Consider the following 21,790-nt stretch of genomic DNA (forward strand, 5'->3'; position numbering starts at 1 on the left):
CATTGCCTTTGGGTGTCTGATGCAAACAACCAACATTGGAAAACCAGAAATAATAGCATGTTAAATAATCGGGAATTAAAAAAATATAATTTATGTTCCAATATCATAAAGAACACCGCAATAAATTTGTAATTTTCCACTTCTGAATCATTCATCCTTCATTTTTAATTACCATCCATTATTTTGAATTAGAAGCATTGCGATCATCCACTCCCCTGTGTAGTCTGCTTATTACAACTATCCATTCAGTAACACCATCTAATTTAATCACAATGACTGTGCTGGATGCAGCAGATGGTCCAAGATGGATTACTGAGGGGCCCACGCAGTCCCCTGCTAATTTTGGCCTGGTATACGCACAAGTGGGGTGAACAGCAGCCAACTCACGACAACAAGCACCTTTTGAAATGCAATCTCCTGATCTCAGCAAGTTGAGGTGCTAGAATTGGCCTCAGCCTCTCTGGGCAAGAGAGAGGGATGAATTAAAAACAAAAAGCAGCCAGAATTACTTCTCCCAGCATGTATCAGGTGGGCCCTGTGGTGCTCAGGAGAGACAAGATCAGGCCTCAGCTCAGTGGGTAGCATTCTCGCCTCGAACCCACAACCTTCTGACTCCAAGTCCCATTCCAGTGACTTAAGCACATAATCCAGGCTGACACACCCAGTGCTGCACTGTCGGAGGTGCCGTCTTTCGGATGAGGCGTTAAACCGAGGCCCTGTCTGCCCTCTCAGGTGGATGTAAAAGATCCCATGGCACTATTTCAAAGAAGAGTGGGGGAGTTCTCCCCGGTGTCCTGGCCATTATCATATTGCTGTTTTGGGAGCTTGCTGTGTGCAAATTGACTGTCACATTTCCTACATTACAACAGTGACTACACTTCAAAAGTACTTCACTGACTGTAAAGTGCTTTGGGACGCCCGAGGTCATGAAAGGCGCTATACAAATGTAAGTCTTTCGTGATCCTGATTCCTTCACACGGTCGAATAGCTGTTGATACTCACTCTCTAAACTGACTGACCACTTGGTGAGGTGCCGAAGGGCTGACAGTATTCCACCCCCTCCCCCACCTCGCAACCCCCAAATATACATCAGTGCCTCCAGAAGAGAAGGGAGAACTAACTAATATCTCCTCCGTATTGAAACTCATACTTTTGTCCATGATATTCTGTTCGAGCGTCTGGGGATCGTGGGACACAGCCTGGTCCAGGTACTGCAGGAGTTTGCTCATGCTGGAGACCGGGATTCCGAAGGACTGGACAAATAGGATCAGCTGCTGAGGCTCCAGGTCCTGGAGAGCTGCGAGAGAGAGAGAGAGAGAGAGAGAGAGCACGAGAAAAGGGAATGAGCCATGGGTTAGCTGCCGTGCATGCTACAGAACGTAGATACCCTTCACCCAGCCAGTGCCAAGTGTAAATTGTTTCCACCTCAGTTCCTGACCCTGTAAAGAATGCTGCAGCCGAAAGGACACAGCAGGAAGTTACATACGGAACAATGGATACAGATTGTCTCCTACTCTAACTCGGTCTTTCCCTCCAACCTCATCTCCCTTAGTCTTCCCTTCCTCCTCCTACAATCCAAGGCTTTTAAAACACAAACGTGCCACACCTAACCCCCACTGCTTGATTTATCGTGTCTTTTCTGCTGCTCATTCCACCGTTGGTGGTAGCTGGCGATAGGGGCTCAGGCCCTTTGCCCAGGTTTCACAATTAAAAAATAAACACCTGGCAGGGATTACAAGGCTGTAATTTAATTCACGGAGTACAGATGACACCATAAACCCCGAGAATGAACCTCAAGTGGTTTATTAGAACTGTCAACTTAACGCCAAGGCTTGGAATCACTCCAGGACACCTAATTATACAAGTAATCAACTTCAGAGAGTGGCTTTATTCAGCTTTTATTGGACATCAGTTACTGTCAGCATGCTCTTTGTTGCTGATGGGCAATGATGTTCAGACTGAGCATTAATGATCGAAACTGCATTCTTGCTACTTTATTGAGAACGACTGGGAGATATGTTGCTTTATAAAGCTATATCGATATATGCAACTTGTGCAACATTACAGGGCAAAATCCTGAAAGAGGGGGAGTGGAAGAATTATTTTAATCCAAGGTATTGGCCAGAAACACTTCACAACTCACTCAATGGCTTAGTGGTACATCGAGTCTACAGCACAGAAACAGGCCATTCAGCCCAACTGGTCCATGCCGGTGTTTATGCTCCACACGAGCCTCCTCCCTCCCTACTTCATCTAACCCTATGAGGATTCCCTTCTACTCCTTTCTCCCTCATATGTTTATCTAGCTTCCCCTTAAATGCATCAATGCTATTCGCCTGAACTACTCCATGTGGTAGCGAGTTCCAGATTCTCACCACTCTCTGGGTAAAGAATTTTCTCCTGAATTCCCTGTTGGATTTATTAATGACTACCTTATATTGATGACCTCTAGTTTTGGACTCCCACAAGGTGCGGAAGGTGCGCCAGTTGGTATCGAAGAGCCATAAAGACCAGGAAGATCCCAGATTCAACCTCTATCTTTCCACTGAGCTGGCCGCTCCCAGCAAGGGCAACAATTGGGGTGCTGCAATTGGCTTAGTGCCCCTGGGCTAGGGATAAAAATCAACAGCCAGGGCTGGCATCTGTGAGGGGCTGAATGGCCTGCACCCATTCCTATCTAAACACCCCTTCTGGAAGGCATGTGTAGGTGGGCATCAGGGGGCCCAGAATGGACTCAGCTGTGATTCTCTCCACAGTTGAATAGCTGTTCTCTAGACTCGTATGGGGAAAAATGGAAACGGGGCAGAATACTGGAGAGCAGCCTGCTTCTAACTGCTCCTTCCCGAGGAGGAGCAGCCCAACAATCTCTAGTGAGAATGTAGTTTCTTTGCAGAACCAATATTAACAAACATCAAGCAGGGAGTTTAACACAATAATTCAACCTCACATTGTACTGACATTCATAAAATGCTCAAGATTCGCTCTCGTGGTTTACAATGTCATTAAGGCGACTCAATTGAATCACTGCCTTGTAACTCACCGTGAACCATCCATCACCCTCTACATCAGCTCGTTCTCATCCTTGTTTTCAAAACCCTCCATGGTCTCGCCCCTCCCTATCTCTGTAACCTCCTTGTCCTATAACCCTCCGAGATCTCTGCGCTACTTCAATTCTGCCTCTTGCGCATCCCCAATTTTTATCACTCCACCATTGTCGGCCATGCCTTCAGCTGTCTAGGTCCTAAGCTCTGGAATTCCTTCCCTAAACCTCTCCGCCTCTCTTTCCTCCTTTAAGACGGTCCTTAAAACCTACATCTTTGACCAAGCTTGTGGTCACCTATCCTAATATCTCCTTATGTAGATTGGTGTCAAAGTTTGTTAGCTAACGCTCCTGTGAAGCACCTTGGGACTTTTTACTATGTTAAAGGTGCTATATAAATGCAAGTTGTTGTTTTTCCAGATACCCTCCTCGCTGCCTCCACTAACCAGGCACAGGCATTGGACATGCTCGAGCACTTTCTTGTTCCAGAAAACACGTATAGCCTACCGCTCTCATCTGCACTTTACACCAGCAGCGCCCAAGCTTTTTGTCTCGGTGGTGCCTACCCTGGAGACTTGTGGGTCACACGGCAGGTTTAGAGGAACACATCTAAAGTCAGGAGTGTGATGGAATACTCTCCGCTGCTTGGATACACCAATAACTGGCTTAAGGGTGCACCAACCCTTTCCGTGTGGGGTCCTAACAAACAACAGAGATGAAGAGACACTTCTTCCATTAGCCTGGACTGAATTGGAACCCAAGTCTCAAAAAGGTGACTAACAGCGTGCCCCACCCCTCAACAAAATAAAAAAAAAGTTAATTTCAGGGAGGAAATACCTTTCATGAATAACTGGAAAGATCATTTTGTTGTAAAATGTGGAGAATATTGTGTTAACCTTCGAACTGAGCACAGGGCTGCTTAATTTGTTTCTGCTTAAGTAACAAATCTCTTACCGGCATCCACCAATCGAGACACTTCCGAGCGAATCATCCGGAGCTTCAGCCAGTCGGGAAGAAGCAAAGCTTCTTCCGAGGTGTCGACCAGGAACGCCGTGGGGAGCGGCTTTTTGTCGGGAAACCAGACGTCAAGGAGGTGGTAGAAATCACTCTCGCCTGCAAGCCACGATTCAGGAGCCATTAGATGCCAGTAATAATCGTACCATTCCCGCAGGAGCGCTCAGGTAGATTGTCCCAGGAAACCTATAATCACATTCAGCCCTACAGGGCCATCGAAGAACTAGACAAAGGGAGCTGATGCGCATTGTTGGAACGGAGGGAGCTTGCGATAATACTCAGGCTCGAGGTTACACAGAGTTCCTCGTCCACAGCGCGTGAGTGAGAAGCATCACCATAGAGACAGTAGCAGCCAGACACACCCACCGCCTACCCAGACAGAGCAAAAAAATAATCAGTGGGTGCCTCTGGTCTGCTCCCACACCCTTAGGTTTAAAACACTAAGGGCTAGGAATCGCTCCTGAAATAACAGAGGAGCTCAACAGCACTCTCCGTTTTTAGTGGTGAATTGAAGGAGCACGTTCATGCAGCACATGCACAGTGAAACGTGGAAATCCGGAACTTGCTCCTAGTGGTTCACCGGCAATATGACAGCTTCAAATTAAAGGGTCATTGCTCGCTGCAATCAGGGAAATCATTGAAAAAACACCAACTTGCTTATCTGTTCAGCTGGAAAGTAACTAATTACACCACCAAACAGGTACACTAAAAAAATACCAGGTCTAAACTAAGTTTTAAAAGCGCAGTTAGTCTTAATGAATGCCAAACAAGTAAAAGTTAATTTTTAAAAACTTTTTTAAATTAAAAAAAATTCTTTTTACTTTTCCCTTCTGTCTCTAATTTAATTCAATTATTTATTTGGCTTTTTAATATATTAAAAAATTACAATTTTTATTTACAATGACGTACAGAATAGTAACTTTAAATGAATGAAGTCTGCTGGCCTGCTTGAGCAATGCAGCCTGAATCTGTGGGCGTGTCTTCTCCTCATACTTTTCCAGCCCCGCGTGGCAACTCACACTGCTCAGAGCCTGGGTTAGTAGCGCACATTTGTTTAAAGTTCAAATTCAAGCAATTCAAGCATTCGATGCCACAGACCCTGCAGTGAGTATTTCCGTTAATTTAATTCGCAGGAGCTACGGTCAGCGTTGCCTCACCACTCAGCTGCCAACTTCTGGAATTCCCTCCCTAAACCTCTCCGCCTTGAAGACGCTCCTTAAAACCTACCTCTCCAGTCCTAATATCTCACGTGGCTCGGTGTCAAATTTTGCTTGATAATCACTCCTGTGAAGCGCTTTGGGACGTTATACTACATTAAAGGCGCTATATAAATGCAACTTGTTGTTGTTGCTCATCTTCTTGGCCAAGGTTGTTTTTTTAATTCATTCTCGGGATGTGGGCGTCGCTGGCAAGGCCAGTATTTATTGCCCATCCCTAGTTGCCCCTCGAGAAGGTGGTGGTGAGCCGCCGCCTTCTTAAACCGCTACAGTCCGTGAGGTGAAGGCAGTCCCACAGTGCTGTTAGGAAGGGAGTTCCAGGATTTTGACCCAGTGACGATGAAGGAACAGCGATATATTTCCAAGTCAGGATGGTGAGTGACTTGGAAGGGAATTTGGAGGTGATGGTGTTCCCGTGCACCTGCTGCCCTTGTCCTTCTAGGTGGTAGAGGTCGCGGGTTTGGGAACTGCTGTCAAAGAAGCCTTGGGGAGTTGCTGCAGTGCATCCAGTAGATGGTACACACTGGAGCCATGGTGCGCCGGTGATGGAGGGAGTGGGTGTTTAAGCTGGATTAAGCTGAATGCTTTGTCCTGGAGGGCATGGCATACAGCAGAGGCAACACAATGAGGATATTTTGAAGACTAAATTGCATTTGCCCAGTGCGATGATGCGAGTATGTACCATACACATACAAGCGAACCGCCAGGCTATACAGAAACATTACTGCAGTACAAGACTGTCTTCTCAAAGAGCCGTAAGTGCTCGTCCCATGGATTTTTCGACTCACCAAGGTGAGAACTGTACGGGAATGGACGACTTTGCAACCAACCTCAGAGCAGGACTCTTATTATATCGGTGACATTTCCATTTCCCACACCACCCATTCGCGTGTTGTCTGAGCGAGATTGTCAATTTGTGCCAAATTGTGGACAATTTTCCACTGCAGACTCGCATCCATTTAGAACTAATGGGGACTGACTTCCTGAATTCGCTTCACTTTACGAACAGTAGAGAGAGGAGAAACTCGTCTAGGTTACATTTGAATCCAGGCGTCAGAGGTGAAAAAGATGATAACCAAGTTGCAGGGACTGCGTGGTGAACTAGCTGGATATTAAGCAAATTTGGAAAATAGATTGAAAAGGGGATAAAATCTGAGTTATTGCTCTTCGTACCATTAGCTCAGGAACAAACCCCTTCCTCTTTGAAGAGTTTATTTGTGTTTGGGGAAGAGAAATCTGAGGAGGAGTGCTTTTTATTCAGAGCGTGCACACAAATAAGCAACCAAGACACAAACATTTAAAAAAATACTTCTGAAGGATAGAAACTGTTGTAATGCTGGAAACGCAGGAGCCAATTTGCGCACAGCAAGGTTCCACAAACAGCAATATGATAATGACCAGATAATGTGTTTAGGTGTTGATTTGAGGGATAAATACTGGCCAGAACTCTCCTGCTCTTCTTTGAAAAAGTGCCATGGGATCTTTTACGTCCCCGAGAGGGCAGATGGGGCCTCGGTTTAACATCACATCCAAAAGATGGCACCTCTGAAAGTGCAGCACTCCCACAGTACTGGCACTGGGAGTGTCGGCCTGGATTATGTGCTCAAGTCTCTGGAGTGGAACTTGGACCCACAACCTTCTGACTCAGAAGCGAGAGTGCTAACACTGAGCCATGGCTGACACCTATAAGAGTAGTTGAAGCAAATAGCATAGATGCATTTAAAGGGAAACTGGATATGCACACGAGGGAGAAAGGAATAGAAGGATATGCTAATAGGGTTAGATAAAGTAGGGATGGAGGAGGCTCGTGTGGAGCATGAACACCAGCATAGACCAGTTGGGCTGAATGGCCTGTTTCTGTGCTGTGGACTTGACGTATCTCGATGTAATTAATTTAATTAGTGTCTCCCCCTACTTTCTCAAACACAGAAGGTTAAACTCAATCCATAGACAAGCACCCACTCCCCCGCCTCCTGTGTTAGATTTATACCTTGAGGGGGACCCAGCGTTAGGAGGATAACCATGGCGTGAACCACCAGGATGTGCATGGTGGCCGTCTCCCCCGTCGTCCAACGCAGGAAGACCTGGTCCTGGGACTCTGACTGTGGGTCAGAAACACAACACACAGTTAGCAAACGAAACACTCTCCCTGGAGGAACCAACATTATCAAGTCGGTTTCCTAGAATCAAATCGCATTCAAGTCTGTAATGTATTCAATGCAACAGTAACTTTCAAAAGGGCTTTGGATAAATACTTGAAGAGGAAAAAATTTGCAGGGCTCTCGGGAATGAGCAGGGCATGAGTCTAATTGGATAGCTCTTTCAGAGAGCCGGCACAGGCAAGATGGGCCGAACGGCCTCCTTCTGTGCTATAGGATTCTATAGGAAACATTTTGGAAGTGGTACAGCCTCATCACTGCCTGACCCATTGGACTGTCTCTCCGATGGCCCCACTCTAAACTTTTGGAATCATAGAATGATACAGCTCTTTGAAAGAGCTATCCAATTAGTCCCATTCTCCCGCTCTTTCCCCATAGCCCTGCAAATTTTTCCATTTCAATTATTTATCCAATTCCCTTTTGAAAGTTACTATTGAATCTGCTTCCACCACCCTTTCAGACAGTGCATTCCAGATCATAACAACTCTCTGCATAAAAATATTTCTCCTCATCTCGCCTCTGGTTCTTTTACCAATTATCTTAAATTTGTATCCTCTGGTTACCGACTCTCCTGCCAGTGGAAAGTTTCTCCTTATTTACTCTATCAAAATCCTTCATGATTTTGAACACCTCTATTAAATCTCCCTTTAACCTTCTCTGCTCGAAGGAGAACAATCCCTGCTTCTCTTTTCTATCTCTCCCCAACACCCCCCAACCCCCACCCTCACCCCCTGATTCTCTTTGTGCATGCAACCTTCCAGTACTCCATGGCAATTTTTCAATTAAATTCCAATTTAACTTCTTTCCTGGATAGTGGACTCTACGAAAAGATTCAAACAGTTGTGGCAGACACTGGACAGGTGACAATCTCTTCAACAGCTGTACTGCAGGTAGGGGGCTCAGGAATGCACCCAAAACCCAGCACAGGATCACGCAGTAGTCCAGTCAGTGGAGCTGCAGAATATAACCTGCTCTGCCAGCTCCCCTCACCAGCGCCAGCCGCCTGCGCTCAAACCCACCCGCCCGCCCGGCGTTCTGACAAGGCGGCTGACTCACCCAGCTGTACACCTCCTCGTCCTCCTTGGTCTTCCGCATCCGCTTCACGTACCGCGAGAAGATGGCGGTCAGCGCCACCAGCACAGACTCACCCTCTGTCCTGTAGGAATGCCTGGCAAAAAGATGAGTCATGATGGTGGACCGCTCGACGATTAAACGAGCGACATCCTGAGGAAACAGAATCACGGGTTACGAACAGAGGAAAATAAGTCAATGTTATTGGTACAAACATAGGAACAGGAGGAGGCCATTCAGCCCTGAGCCTGTTCCGCCATTCAATGAGATCATGGCTGATCTGTATCCTAACTCTGTCCACCCGCCATGGCTCCATATCCCTTAATACTCTTGGTTAGCAAAAATCTATCAATCTCAGATTTAAAATTATTAATTGAGCTAGCATCTACTGCTTTTTGTGAGAGAGAGTTCCACACTTCTACTACCCTTTGTGTGAAGAAGTGTTTCCTAACTTCTGTCCTGAATGGCTTGGCTCTGATTTTAAGGTTGTGTCCCCTTTTCCTAAACTCCCCCAGCAGCGGAAAAAGCTTTTCCCTATCTACCCTTTCCCTATTTCCCTATCTACTCTATCCCACACTCACCTGACGAAGGAGAAAGCCTCCGAAAGCTTGTGATTTTCAAATAAAACAGTTGGACTATAATCTGGTGTTGTAAGATTCCTCACATTTACCCTATCAATGCCTTTCAAAATCCTAAAAACCTGAATCAAATCACCCCCTAACCTTCTATATTCCAGGAATATAAGCCTAGTTTATGTAATCTCCCCTCATAATTTAACCCTTGGAGCCCTGGTAAACCATGTCAGATCCCCGATGAAGACCTACTCCAAACGTTGTGTGAAGGGTCTCTACCCAAAACCAGTTAGCCTGCTGTTTTCTTTTTTATAGGCACTTGATGGACCTGCTGTGCATTTCTGTTTTTATTAATGAGTTGCAAACTACAAGCTGCCCGTATCCTAACTCACACCAAGTCCCTTTCATCCATCACCCCTGTGTTCGCTGACCTACATTGGTCCCACAATGCCTCGATTTTAAAATTCTCATCCTTGTGTTCAAATCCCTCCATGGCCTCACCCCTCCCTATCTCTAACCTCCTCCAGCCCTACAACCCTTCGAGATCTCTGCGCTCCTCCAATTCTGGCCTCTTGCGCATCCCCGATTTACTTTGCCCCACCGCGACCGTGCCTTCAGCTGCCTAGGCGCTAAGCTCTGGAATTCCCTCCCTAAACCTCTCCGCCTCACTATCTCTCTCTCCTCCTTAAAACCTCTCTCTTTGACCAAGCTTTTGGTCACCTGTCCTAAAATCTCATGTGGCTCGGTGTCAAATTTTGTTTGATAATCGCTCCTGTGAAGCACCTTAGGACGTTTTATTATGTTAAAGGCGCTTTATAAATAGAGGAGGCTACAGAGATAGGGAGGGGTGAGGCCATGTAGGGATTTGAAAACAAGGATGTGAATTTTAAAATCGAGGCATTGCCAGACCAGGAGTCAATGTAGGTTAGCGAGCACAGGAAGTGATAGGTGAACGGGAGTTGGTGCAAGTACAGCGCAGCTTAGCAACAAATCTTTTTGCATCTCATTAAATTTAAAGAAAATTGGCACAAGCTGGGCAAGTGAGACAACAAACCGTTCCAACATTGATCTATTATTTTCTTGTTGCTTCCCCCCCTCTCCACACTCAAGCCTATTCGTATCGTTCTTACCAGAGCAAGGTCGTTGTGCTGAGCCTGCTCCTCTACTGGTGCGTGCTGTGACAAATAAATGACATAGGCGCTGATAGTCTGGGGGTCAGTCTCCACATGAATGGCCTGCAAATTAAAATTAGGAGTTAAAAATTAAAAATGAACAAATTCAGAATTCAAATCATCTTCACCTGCACACTCCAAACATGTTGGACATGGAAAAGTGTCTTATCCCTGATATGCTGTTATTTTCTATCTCCGTCTTGGCTACGTATGCTTATGTATTTCACCCTTTTATTATCTGACTAAATCCTAAATAGAGCTAAAACGCGCTACAGTATCAGAAGAGCACAGTGCACAAACACAGGCTTTACTTCTGAGAAAAACAGAATCTGGCGCCACCATGTGGTGGAGAGAGATGTGCTCTCAGCCGACCAAATAAACACTTGGAGGGAAACTGCCAGCAAAGCCTGCAGCAAGTGGAAGAGTGCCCAGGTCTGTGTGTGACTTACCTTGATCATTCATTTAGGTCGCAGGTTCAAGCTCCACTCCAGAACCTTGAGCACATAATGCAGGCTGTTGCTCTGGTGCAGTACTGAGGGAGTCCTGCACAGTCGGAGGTGTCGTCTTTCGGATGAGACGTTAAACCGAGGCCCCGTCTGCCCTCTCGGGTGGACGTAAAAGATCCCATGGCCACTGTTTCGACGAACAGCAGGGAGTTCTCCCCGGTGTCCTGGGCCAATATTTATCCCTCAATCAAATCACTAAAACAGATTATCCGGTCATTATCACATTGACCTTGCTGTGCATAAATTGGCTGCGAAGTTTAATACATTTCAACAGTGACTACACTTCAAAAGTACTTCATTGGCTGTAAAGCGCTTTGGGGCATCCTGAGATCGTGAAAGGCGCTATATAAATGCAAGTCCTTCTTTCTGGTCCTTTACCTAGGCTACGCCATAATAAAAAAAGAAAAGCTTATGCCTTCTGGTTTTCTGCTCGATTGCAAACCTTACCTGCTGCAGTGCCAGGGAGGTCATGTTGCAGACACTGCTGAAGAGCGGCAGCTTGGGAAGATCTCGCAGCAGCCACTGATATCCAGGGAGCGGCTCCCCATCACTCGAGTCCTCTTCCATCATCTGATCTCGCTCCTCCACATCTCGCAGACTGGTCTCGGAATCAGTCAGCACCAGAGACAAGCCCTGGAGCAAATGAGAAATATTAGGCCGCATACACATGTCCACACTTTTCCCTGGATCCCAACATATCGGAGCACATAGTGACGAGAAGTCCTCCAAAGGAGAAGTCAAAATTAAAACATTAAAATAAACAAATAGGATGTAAATTTGCTCTGCAAAAACCAAAGCAGGCCACTGTTCCATCACTCCTACTGAAGCATTGACTTGAATATGTTGATAGGGTGAGATAAAGTAAATAGAGAGGGAGGAGGCTCGTGTGGAGTGTAAACATCCGCATACTCCCTTCACAGTCAAATAACCTGCCGACTCTCACTGTCCAGGTGCTCACATGCCAAGAATGGTCATTTGGCTAAGGGTGTTGGCAGGTGCCCGAGTCAGCACCGCAGGAGAGGAGAGGAGAGGAGGAGAGGGGAGAGAAGAAAGCTGCAGCAGGTGATCGAAAAGTGGCTCTTTCCGCACCTCCCCCAACCCCCCTCCCATTTTGCTCTTCCTTCAAAGCAATAACTGCTCGAACTTCACAAATGGAAGAGACGTCGTTGCCTTAATATACACGCGCTCTCCTCCGACTTACCTTCATGGCCAGAACGCGTGAGGCCACCTGTGGGGAGCTCAGGCGACGCAAGAAGTAATCCAGCACTTCGCAGGTCGTCTGTTCATCTGCTTTGGTGCCCAGGAGGAGGTCCTGCAGGCGGCCCAGGAGCTGCCGTTGTTTCTGTTGCCTCTGCATTGCAGAAGAAAAGCAAAAGCATTCGGTTCAAGCAAGGACACAATTTGCCCCACTCCAGAGACTTGACCACAGAATCTAGGCCCACACTCCCAATGCAGTCCTGAGGGAACGCTGCACTGACGGAGGTGTCGTCTTTTGGATGAAACATTAAACCGAGGCTCCGTCTGGCCCTCTGCATTAAAGGAGAAAAGCAAAAGCAATCCATTCAAACAAGGACACAATCTATAGATTTTTCCGAGGCAAGATACTCAAATGGTTTTACAGGGCTTAGGCAAACCTCTTGCCCACAGAAGACTCGGCCAAAAAAAAGAGCTGTGCCACTTTCTTCAAATTCACTGCAGGAATTGAGGCCCTTACAACCATCCCTCAGCCTCTGAGTCAGAAGGTCGTGGGTTCAAGTCCCCACTCCTGAGACTTGAGCACAAAACCCAGGCTGACAATCCCAGTGTAGTACTGAGGGAGTGCTGCACTGTTGGAGGTGACGACTTTCAGATGAGATGTTAAACTGAGACCCTGCTTGCCCTCTCAGGTGGATGTAAAATATCCCATGGCTCTATTCAAAGAAAAGAAGGGGAGTTCTCCCCAGTGTCCTGGTCAATATTTATCCCTCCACCAACATCACTAAAAAAAAACTGATTATCTGGTCATTATCTCATTGCTGTTTGTGGGACCTTGCTGTGTGCAAATTGACTCCTGCATTTCCTACATTACAACAGTGACTACACTTCAAAAAGTACTTCATTGGCTGTAAAGCACTTTGAGAGGTCCTGAGGTTGCGAAAGGCGCTATATAAATGCAAGTCCTTTCTTTTTTTTTTAAAATCAGCCATTTGCAGCCACCAACATAATTAGTGCCACTGACCCAGTCGCACACCTGCAGCCTCACCTGTCGTTTCTTGGCCCGCTGCTCTTTGCTCTCCCCCTCCTCCTCCTCTTCCGTGGACGACACGTCGTCCGCTGCATCGTGGAGCAGGAATTCACACAGGCACTGGACAGGCAGCACATCCAAAGAGCCTTCGCTAGACTGCACCAGATCTGCTAACCAGGGCATGGACTGGGACGAGGCCTAGAGTGGGGAAGCAGGGGGGCAAAAACACTTAACAAATTACCAACAGATCTGTTTTTAATATCAAATATAACTTTTAAATTTAATTTTAAGTGTTGCTAATTTGTTGCTAATTAATAATAATTAATTGATAAGGAAGGAGGATCGGTAACCAGAGGACACAGATTTAGGATAATTGGCAAAAGAATCAGGAGGGAGGTTTTTACGCAGCGAGTTGTTATGATCTGGAATGCACTGCCTGATAGCAGATTCAATAATAACTTTCAAAAGGGAATTGGATAAATACCTGAAGAGAAAATATTTGCAGGGATATAGGGTAAGAGCAGGGAGAAGTGGGATTAATTGGGTAGCTCTTTCAAAGAACCTGCACAGGCACGATGGGCCGAATGATTCTATTCTAAGATTTAGTAAAACACAAAACCCTTACAGCAACAGAGGCTCATTAAGGTGCAGTCTGGCTGGTACACAAGGTCATCCAAACCCTCAGCACCACTTACTTCAACATGGGTTTGACCAAATCAGCTTTTGGCCGTCACAATGCTTGTATTAGAGACTTCACAATGTTCCTCCAAAGAGCCTAGTATGTAGACATTTCCTCAAAGCAGAAACATATCACCATGTTAAGGCAAGTTTCTCTCCTACTTTTCTACAAAGCTATCAGGGTCCTAGATTTATAGTGTCTTATTTCCCGGAGCTTTCAGTCTGCAGATATGGAGGAACCAGATGTAAAATGGAAGCACTTCAATGGAAATTTTAACAAAGCCAAATATCTCCGGTGCAGTAGAACAAGTTCACCACCTACAGCTCCGCACACTGCATCTGCCCAATTTTAGCGCCATTATCAAAGTGAGATGCTGAAATCAGGCACTCATTAAAGGCTCTGTCTTTATACAAGTGTGTATTCTGAGGACGTCATCAGAGCAGAGACATTTCAGCACAGGAGCACAGTGTCTGCTTTGGCTCAGTGGTAGCTCTCAACTCTGATTCAGAAGGTCATGGGCTCAAGCCCCACTCTGGAGACTTGAGCACATAATCTAGGCTGACACTCCCAGTGCCAGTACTGAGGGGGTGCTGCACTATCGAAGGTGCCATCTTTCAGATGAGATGTTAAACCGAGGCCCTGTCAGGTGGACGTAAAAGATCCCATGGCCACTATTCAAAGAAGAGCAGGGGAGTTCTCCCTGGTGTCCTGGCCAATATTTACCCCTCAATCAACATCACTAAAACAGATTATCTGAATGCTGCTTGTGGGATCTTGCTGCGTTTCCCTTCATTACAACAGTGGCAAAGATTTTTAATATGTTAACCTTCTTTCACATTGAGATAAGGGCCACCTACCTCACTGCGTTCATCTGCTGTGCCTTCTCTTCCCTTGAGCCCCATGTGGTCTCCTTCTGAGGAGGATGCTCCTCCATACCAAAGATTTCAACCCTCATTTGCTTTACCCGTCCCGATGTTACCTGCAAGGCTGTGTCTGTAAAGGGAGCAGTCCCCTACCCCTCCTCCTTGCGCCCTTTCAACCTCCTCCCCAAGCTTTAATGCAGCAGCTGAAAACAATTTTAGAAGATGACACTTCCAAAACAATAAAGTGCAGGTGACCCTTTAAGGAGCAGCCACCGCCCAGTCCTGGTATTTTTTGGATCTCCCAGCGCAACAAATCCCTTGCTCCAAGCAAATGGGCTGATCCACGCTGGGAGAGCTGCATCTAATTTTTAAAATGAGGGGAGCATAGAAAATACCAGGAACCCCCCCTCACCTCCCAGGACGGGAGCCCCTGGTGCAGAATTAGACGTAGAGAAGGTGTTTCCACTTGTGGGGAGTCCAAAACTAGGGGACATAAATAGAAGATGGTCATGATTAAATCCAATAGGAAATTTAGGAGAAACTTCTTTATCCGGAGAGTATTTAGAATGGAACTCGCTACCACAAGGAGTAGTTGAGGCGAATAGCAGAGATGCATTTAAGGGGAAGCTGGATAAACACACAATGGAGAAAGGAATAGAAGGATATGCTGATAGGATGAGATGAAATAAGGTGGGAGGAGGCTCGTGTGGAGCACAAACACCGGCATAGACCAGTTGGGCCGAACGGCCTGTTTTCTATGCTGTAAATTCCACATAATAATTAACTGACTACACTTCAAAAGCACTTCAATGGCAGTGAAGCGGCGCACTGGGAGGTCCTGAAATAACGAAAGGCGTTATGGAAATGCAAGTTCTTTCTTTCTTTCTACCTGTAGATGGTTTCTATCCCCAGCCAAAGCTGCTCTCACTCACCTGTCTCTGAATGATGTTGAGCAGGAAGTCGGGATGGCGACTGCGGCACAGCAGATGCCCAAGGCGAAGTGACTGATTCAAGCTCTTCAACTGCTCAAGAACCTGTGGAGGTGGTCGGCGAGGGACTCCTCTGAGGGAGAGGGAGGCAAACGGTCAGTAAACTGAAAACCAATAAATTCACATTCAGAAAGACTCAATGTGCCCCCTCTTCAGGCCACTACCCAACGGGCTTTCCTGAATGTCATTCCTGAGACCACGACAAAGGTTTTTTTTTATTAAGAGCAGCCCAGGACCAGGCCTCCAATTTTACATAAAACTTACAGCACAGAAACAGGCCATTCAGCCCAACTGGTTTGTGCCGGTGTTTATGCTCCACACAAGCCTCCTCCCACCTTACTTCATCTAATCTCATCAACATATCTATTCCTTTCTCCCTTAAGTATTTATCCAGCTTCCCCTTAAATACATCTATGCTATTCACCTCAACTACTCCTTGTGGTAGCAAGGTCCACATTCTAACCAGTCTCTGGGCAAAGATGTTTCTTCTGAATTCCCTATTGGATTTATTAGTGACTACCTTATATTTATTGCCCCCTAGTTCTGGATTCCCCCACAAGTGGAAACATCTCTAAGTCCACCTATCGAACCCATTCATAATTTTAAAGACCTCTATCAGGTCACCCCTCAGCCTCCTCTTTAAGAGGAAAGAGCCCAGGCTGTTGAATGGTCACCCCAGCTGGGTATGGAAGAGTTGTCTATGCCTGTGGTACTGCACCCCAGCAGGGTCAGCACCATCAGCAGCATACTGAGGAAAAACAGTGCGAGTTTACTCACGAGCATGCCCACCCACACTCACTTGGGGGAGGGGTCAATGCTGGCAGTCCCTGCCCCAGACTCACTGTGGATCGAGGCTGGTCAGCTGCGACAGCAACAGGCTGTTGCTCTCGGTGATGGTCTGCTTCGTCGACGCGGCTGCCAGGTGGCTCTCGAAGGCCAAGATCTCCTGCTTCTCTCTCTGCGACATCTGCAGCTCCCGATTTATCATGTCGTTCCGGGTCTCCTCGTCGATCACAGTGCATTGCGGGTAAGAGAAGTTACTGAAAACATAAACGCAGAACATTTACCCGGCCTTGACCGTGATCATGTTAACGTGCTGGCTCCCATGTACCCCCCACCCCACGCTAATGTTCTTGCATCTTCACGTTTCAGAGGTCAAGGGGGTGACCATTAGAGCTCTGGCAGGGTACAACAGCACAAGGGCGGAATACAGTGCAAACTGCTCACACTGTTGAAATTACATGGACTGTACAGCACAGAACCAGACCATTGTTTATGCTCCACACGAGCCTCCTCCCACCCCTACAGAGAGCTGGGAAACAGAGAGAGAAAAAAAACACAGCAGGTTAGTGAGCATCTGTAAAGAGAAGAGGCAGGTTATGATGCTTCAGGTGTGCACCTTCATCACAACAGTAGGGGTTCTGATGAAGGGTCCACACCTAAAACATTATAACCCACCGGTTCTCTTTACAGTGGCTGACTGACCTGCTGTCTATTCCCAGCATTCTCTGCTTGATTTCCAGTTTTTCCTTTTTAATTTATTCTCTCAGTTGCCTATCTCTGCCTCACTAAGGGCAACTTTTTGTCTTGTGATTTCTACCCACATTTGTGCAGTTCTTGATCTCTGCAGCATTGTTGAGGGGAGTGAAAGATACAGAAAGAGGGGACCAGACTCTTCCTACAGCAGCAAGGAACCAGACAGTGAGCTTCACCAGGCAACCCTGATATTACCTCCTACCAAAAATCATCTGCATTTCTGGTGGGCACGGGAGAGGGGGGGAAAGAGAAGAGAGAAAAATAAGCCAGAAGTGGGACCAAACATATATTGATACCTCTGTTACTTTTATGATATTACAAATTGAGGGAGTATGAAGCTGACCTGTTCTAATGCCTCTGTCAATGTTACTGAGGCTGCGATTATACTTTACTAATGGTCTGAGACCGATAGCTGCAGCATACATACTCTGGGCACCAGGATACAGTTCTGTGCACATGTATTTACACACACCACACACATATCTACACAGTACGCACAAAGCTATACACACACCCCTACACAATACGCACAAAGCTACACACACACACAAATTACACACAAAGCTACATAGTACAGACAGCTCTGCTCTCAGATGGCAAATTTTGACAGTTTTGAGAACCCAGGCAAAAATGTTTACATTGCAAAAAGCTTTGCAGTGTATAAAAGGTATTCTGGAGGTACAACAGAAGCTTAAACACTTTTTAAAATACGGCTTGGCACCGAACTGGAGTTATCCAGCATGTGGTGTTGAGCCTAAGGGGCGGGTGACTGTCTCTTGAAGTGGGTCTCACACTGTTGTCTTCTGAAGTCAGATCAGAAACTGACTGGTGTTGTACTGTCACTTTTGGAAATCACTTTCTAATGGCATGAAAGTAAGTTATAACTACACTCTTAGCAACCAGAGGGAGAATTTCAGCTGTGCTCTACATACATCAAAATCATAAACCCATTCTCCATAAACTGGTTTACAGTTTCCTCATGCATAACACGAAGAGGAAACACTCCCCGTTATTAGGAGATGTGAGGGCGTAGATCAACATGTCCTTCGATTTCCCCTCTATCACCGTAAGGAAGCACCTCGCTTTGGATTCCCTCTCACAATAGGCTGGCCAAAGTCAGGAACCACATGAGGAAACGGAGGGCACGGACCAACTCCCTTCCCATGAATTTTTGATTCCGTGTTAAAGTCACTCACTTTGTCATCACCATTTCCATCAGCATCTTCAGGGTAGGGTAGCCTTCCCATGCAGCCAAACCTGCAAGTGTCAGAAAGAGAGTGGAAACATTTAATCGCCATTCCCATAAACCATCAAATAAGACAACTCGGACACAAATACTTCAATTTTTAAAAAGAATTTAGAACTCCATATAAGTGTTTATTATCAACAACAACTTGCATTTATACAGCGCCATTAGCGTATTAAAACGTCCCATGGGGCTAAACAGGCGCAATTATCAAACAAAATTTGACACTGAGCCACATAAGGAGATATTAGGACAGGTGACCAAAAGCTCAGTCAAAGAGGTAAGTTTTAAGAAGCGTCTTAAAAGGAGGAGAGGGAGGCCGAGAGAGGGAATTCCAGAGCTTAGGGCCTAGACAGCTGAAGGCACGGCCTCCTAGTTTTAGCTTCCCCGCACTTCCCCCCCACCCCAGCCCACAACTTGCCTATCAGCAAACAATTTACTCCCAGGCCTCTGCCAGTGCTGTGAACAAGATGAAAGCATACATGACTGAAGTGGTTGTCTCAGCCTCCTTTGTGGAGAGGGAGAGTCAGGTAAACCTCCCACCTGCTGAAGCTATGCCTCAGTGACAAGATTGCAGGTCTGCATGACGGAGGCAGGTCTGTGGAGCCGTCAGGGTTAACGGGCAGAAATAAGGAAAGTCAAGTATTGTGCAATTTCTTGCATAGAATTTGCAGCAAAGAAACAGACCATTCGGCCCAACAGGTGCGTGCTGGTGTTTATGCTCCACACCAGCCTCCTCCCACCCTAATTCATCTCACCGTATCTGCTTATCCTTCTGCATATTCTTCACTTAACTCCTTGAAAGAGACAACTAAAACCTCAGGACTCATCCATCTCCATGCAACCGAGATGATCTCACTGAGCGACGCATCAATCCTACCTTCGTGAGCCTTCCTCCACCCGCATTCTAATATTGAAACTCTTGCAGCCTGCCTGCAATTATTTGCCTTTTCTCTCCCCTCCTATACGGAAGACATTCACTCTCACTTGCGTACAGTTGCACAGCCTGACAACAACTCACCCAACGAGGCCATCCTTTATGTACGAGCACAGACGGTGAGTGGCAGCAGGCTATTTGACTGTGGAGGGTGTCACAGCCAACCTGGATTCTGTCCTTGCTTGAAGTGCGCATGTGCACTTTCCAGCAGGGGTCACCAGCATTCAGGAGTGGTGACCGTGGCTGATTTAGCTCCTCCCAAGCTCTGAAGCCAATCGTAACACCCCCGACAGCTGCACCACCCGAGGTCACCACAGACAGGGAATCGAACCTGGAACCTTTTGGTCTGTGCCGCCTAGCACGACATCACAAAGTGTGTTTACTCGCATCAAACACTTTCTCACGGAGACTGTTTCAATTTGAAAAGCTGAATGCGGGGGATGTAACTAATCTACGTGACAAACATCAACATAAAGGCTTTTGCACTTTCAATTACATCTACAGGTGCAGCACGCAACAGGCTGTATGAGCTAATAAAGGACCTGTCCATTTTTTGGGGAAGTGGCATCCGCACTTCACCAGGAAACTCACCAATATTTTGCGGGTTGAAGGCATTTACAACCAACAGCAGCAGCCAAGCCTTCCAGTACAAGGAGGAGATAGCCAGTGCAGGAGGCTGGTACCTGGAGGATAAGAAACAAAAGTCCATTCACATCAAAGAGCACATATTACACATAGTCATAAGCAAAATGGGTACTGTAACTGGTATGCATTTTGCTGCATATTACAATGGGTATAAATCATACAGATAACAAGACAGTAATAATTCTTGGGGAGGGTGTTAGAAGGTTCAGACGACACTCTTAAGATATTTGGGTAAGCAATAAACCCTGAGTCGTGACATTACTGCCTTGATGCGCTGCACTATATATGTTACATATTATGTATATATGTCCTCCAGAAGGAAGCAGAAACAGTAGAGGCTAACTGCCAATCCTCCATCTCTCCAGGATGAGAGATCACAGCCAGCAGGTGATCACGTGTACAAACCATGAATTCAGGATGCGACTGCACCAACATACTGCATCACTGAGGCTGCCTGATCACTCACCTGCACACAGCAAATACATCTTCAAATGCCTGTGTTTCCCTTCACCCCCGCACCACCCAGCCCCTCAAGTTTCTCCCCTCCTCCTGGCACTGACTTGTACAGGGGCAGTTCCTTGGGCATTGGCCACCCTCGGGTACCTCGCACAAGTGGCCATTCTACATGCGTGAGCCCAGTCAGTGTTGGTAGGCTAATCAACTGCGGAGAGCATCACAGCAGAGCCCGATTCTGTCCTCACCCGAGGCCCACACGTGTACTTTTCAGTGTTAGTCACTGGATTGGCGATCAGGGGCAGGCTGATTCTTCCCCTCCCTAGCACAGGATCACTGAGGCTGATTGAACATAAGGGAGATGAGGACAATTATTTCTTTACTCAGCGAGTTGTTGTGATCTGGAACGCACTGCCTGAAAGGGCGGTGGAAGCAGATTCAATAGTAACTTTCACAAGGGAATTGGATAAATACTTGAAAAGAAAATAAATTACAGGGTTATGGGGAAGGAGCAGGGGTGTGGAACTAAATGGATAGCTCTTTCAAAGAGCTGGCACAGGCAGACGGGCCGAATAGCCTCCTTCTGTGCTGTATGATTCTATGAACCCTAAACTCTGTCACAGCAGAGATTGGCTACTTCAGCAACGTCTAACTTTTTTTTTGAGTAGATTTAAAGTGGTCAGGGTTTATCTCCTCATAACAGCTCTTAACGTGTGTGTTTTTAAAAGCAGCAAAACAAGCTACATTCGGGAAGGGTGACTGGATTGTGGACAAACCCTGGCGGCAGCTGAATGTTTTCAGGGTGGTGATAGGTGCACAGATTCAGAACTGCATCGATCAGCTGAATCCTCTCCACGTGAAGAACTTCCAGGTCTGAAAGAGAAATAACACAAAATAACTAGAGAAATGTTTTATCTTGTTTTTTAAAATTTTTTTTCACACAGTTAGCAAACAATACGAAAATAAACACACAACATGCACAGCAGTTTGGGGAAACTTGCCAGAAGGGACAAATCATCAGAACTCTGATGAAGGGCCGCACCCGAAATGTTCCTCATCTCTTTTGGATGTTGAATGATTTGCTGTGCATATCCAGCATTTTGTGTTATTTTAGCATTTGTTTTTTTTAAAAAACATCCTTACACAAACCAGAGACAGAGAGGGAGGGAGGTATTAGCAGAGGGTAGTGACTTTACTCATAGGGTTACTAGTACACGGGGTTACATGGAAAAAGTTGGGGTGAGGGACTAAATTGGACAGCTTTTTCAAAGAGCCGGCGCAGGCATGACGGGACGAATGGCCTCCTTCTGTGCTGTAAGATTCTATGATTCCTAGATGCCCTTGAGAAGGTGGTGAGCTGCCGCCGCCTTCTTGAATCGATGCAGTCCGTGTGGTGAAGGTGCTCCCACAGTGCTGTTAGGGAGGGAGTTCCAGGGTTTTGACCCAGCAACAACGAAGGAACGGCCG

General features: G+C 46.4%; 1 protein-coding gene across 2 annotated transcripts in view; it reads right to left on the reverse strand.

Moving 5' to 3' along the window:
• The window catches only part of ints1 (integrator complex subunit 1), a 96,503-nt gene that overhangs the window by 40,313 nt on the left and 34,400 nt on the right, over nucleotides 1-21,790 (reverse strand). For both annotated transcript variants that reach the window (XM_068002934.1, XM_068002933.1), the window contains exons 16-28: nucleotides 21,100-21,196; nucleotides 19,817-19,908; nucleotides 18,239-18,299; nucleotides 16,349-16,546; nucleotides 15,450-15,579; nucleotides 12,994-13,173; nucleotides 11,953-12,102; nucleotides 11,199-11,384; nucleotides 10,204-10,308; nucleotides 8,487-8,654; nucleotides 7,262-7,373; nucleotides 3,995-4,153; nucleotides 1,151-1,297 (exon numbers count right to left, since the gene is read on the reverse strand). In XM_068002934.1, coding sequence (XP_067859035.1) covers nucleotides 1,151-1,297; nucleotides 3,995-4,153; nucleotides 7,262-7,373; nucleotides 8,487-8,654; nucleotides 10,204-10,308; nucleotides 11,199-11,384; nucleotides 11,953-12,102; nucleotides 12,994-13,173; nucleotides 15,450-15,579; nucleotides 16,349-16,546; nucleotides 18,239-18,299; nucleotides 19,817-19,908; nucleotides 21,100-21,196 — 1,785 coding nt within the window. The remainder of the gene's footprint in view (nucleotides 1-1,150; nucleotides 1,298-3,994; nucleotides 4,154-7,261; nucleotides 7,374-8,486; nucleotides 8,655-10,203; nucleotides 10,309-11,198; nucleotides 11,385-11,952; nucleotides 12,103-12,993; nucleotides 13,174-15,449; nucleotides 15,580-16,348; nucleotides 16,547-18,238; nucleotides 18,300-19,816; nucleotides 19,909-21,099; nucleotides 21,197-21,790) is intronic.

Source organism: Heptranchias perlo, chromosome 22, assembly GCF_035084215.1.
Source record: "Heptranchias perlo isolate sHepPer1 chromosome 22, sHepPer1.hap1, whole genome shotgun sequence".
In the NCBI taxonomy this organism is placed as follows: Eukaryota; Metazoa; Chordata; class Chondrichthyes; order Hexanchiformes; family Hexanchidae; genus Heptranchias; species Heptranchias perlo.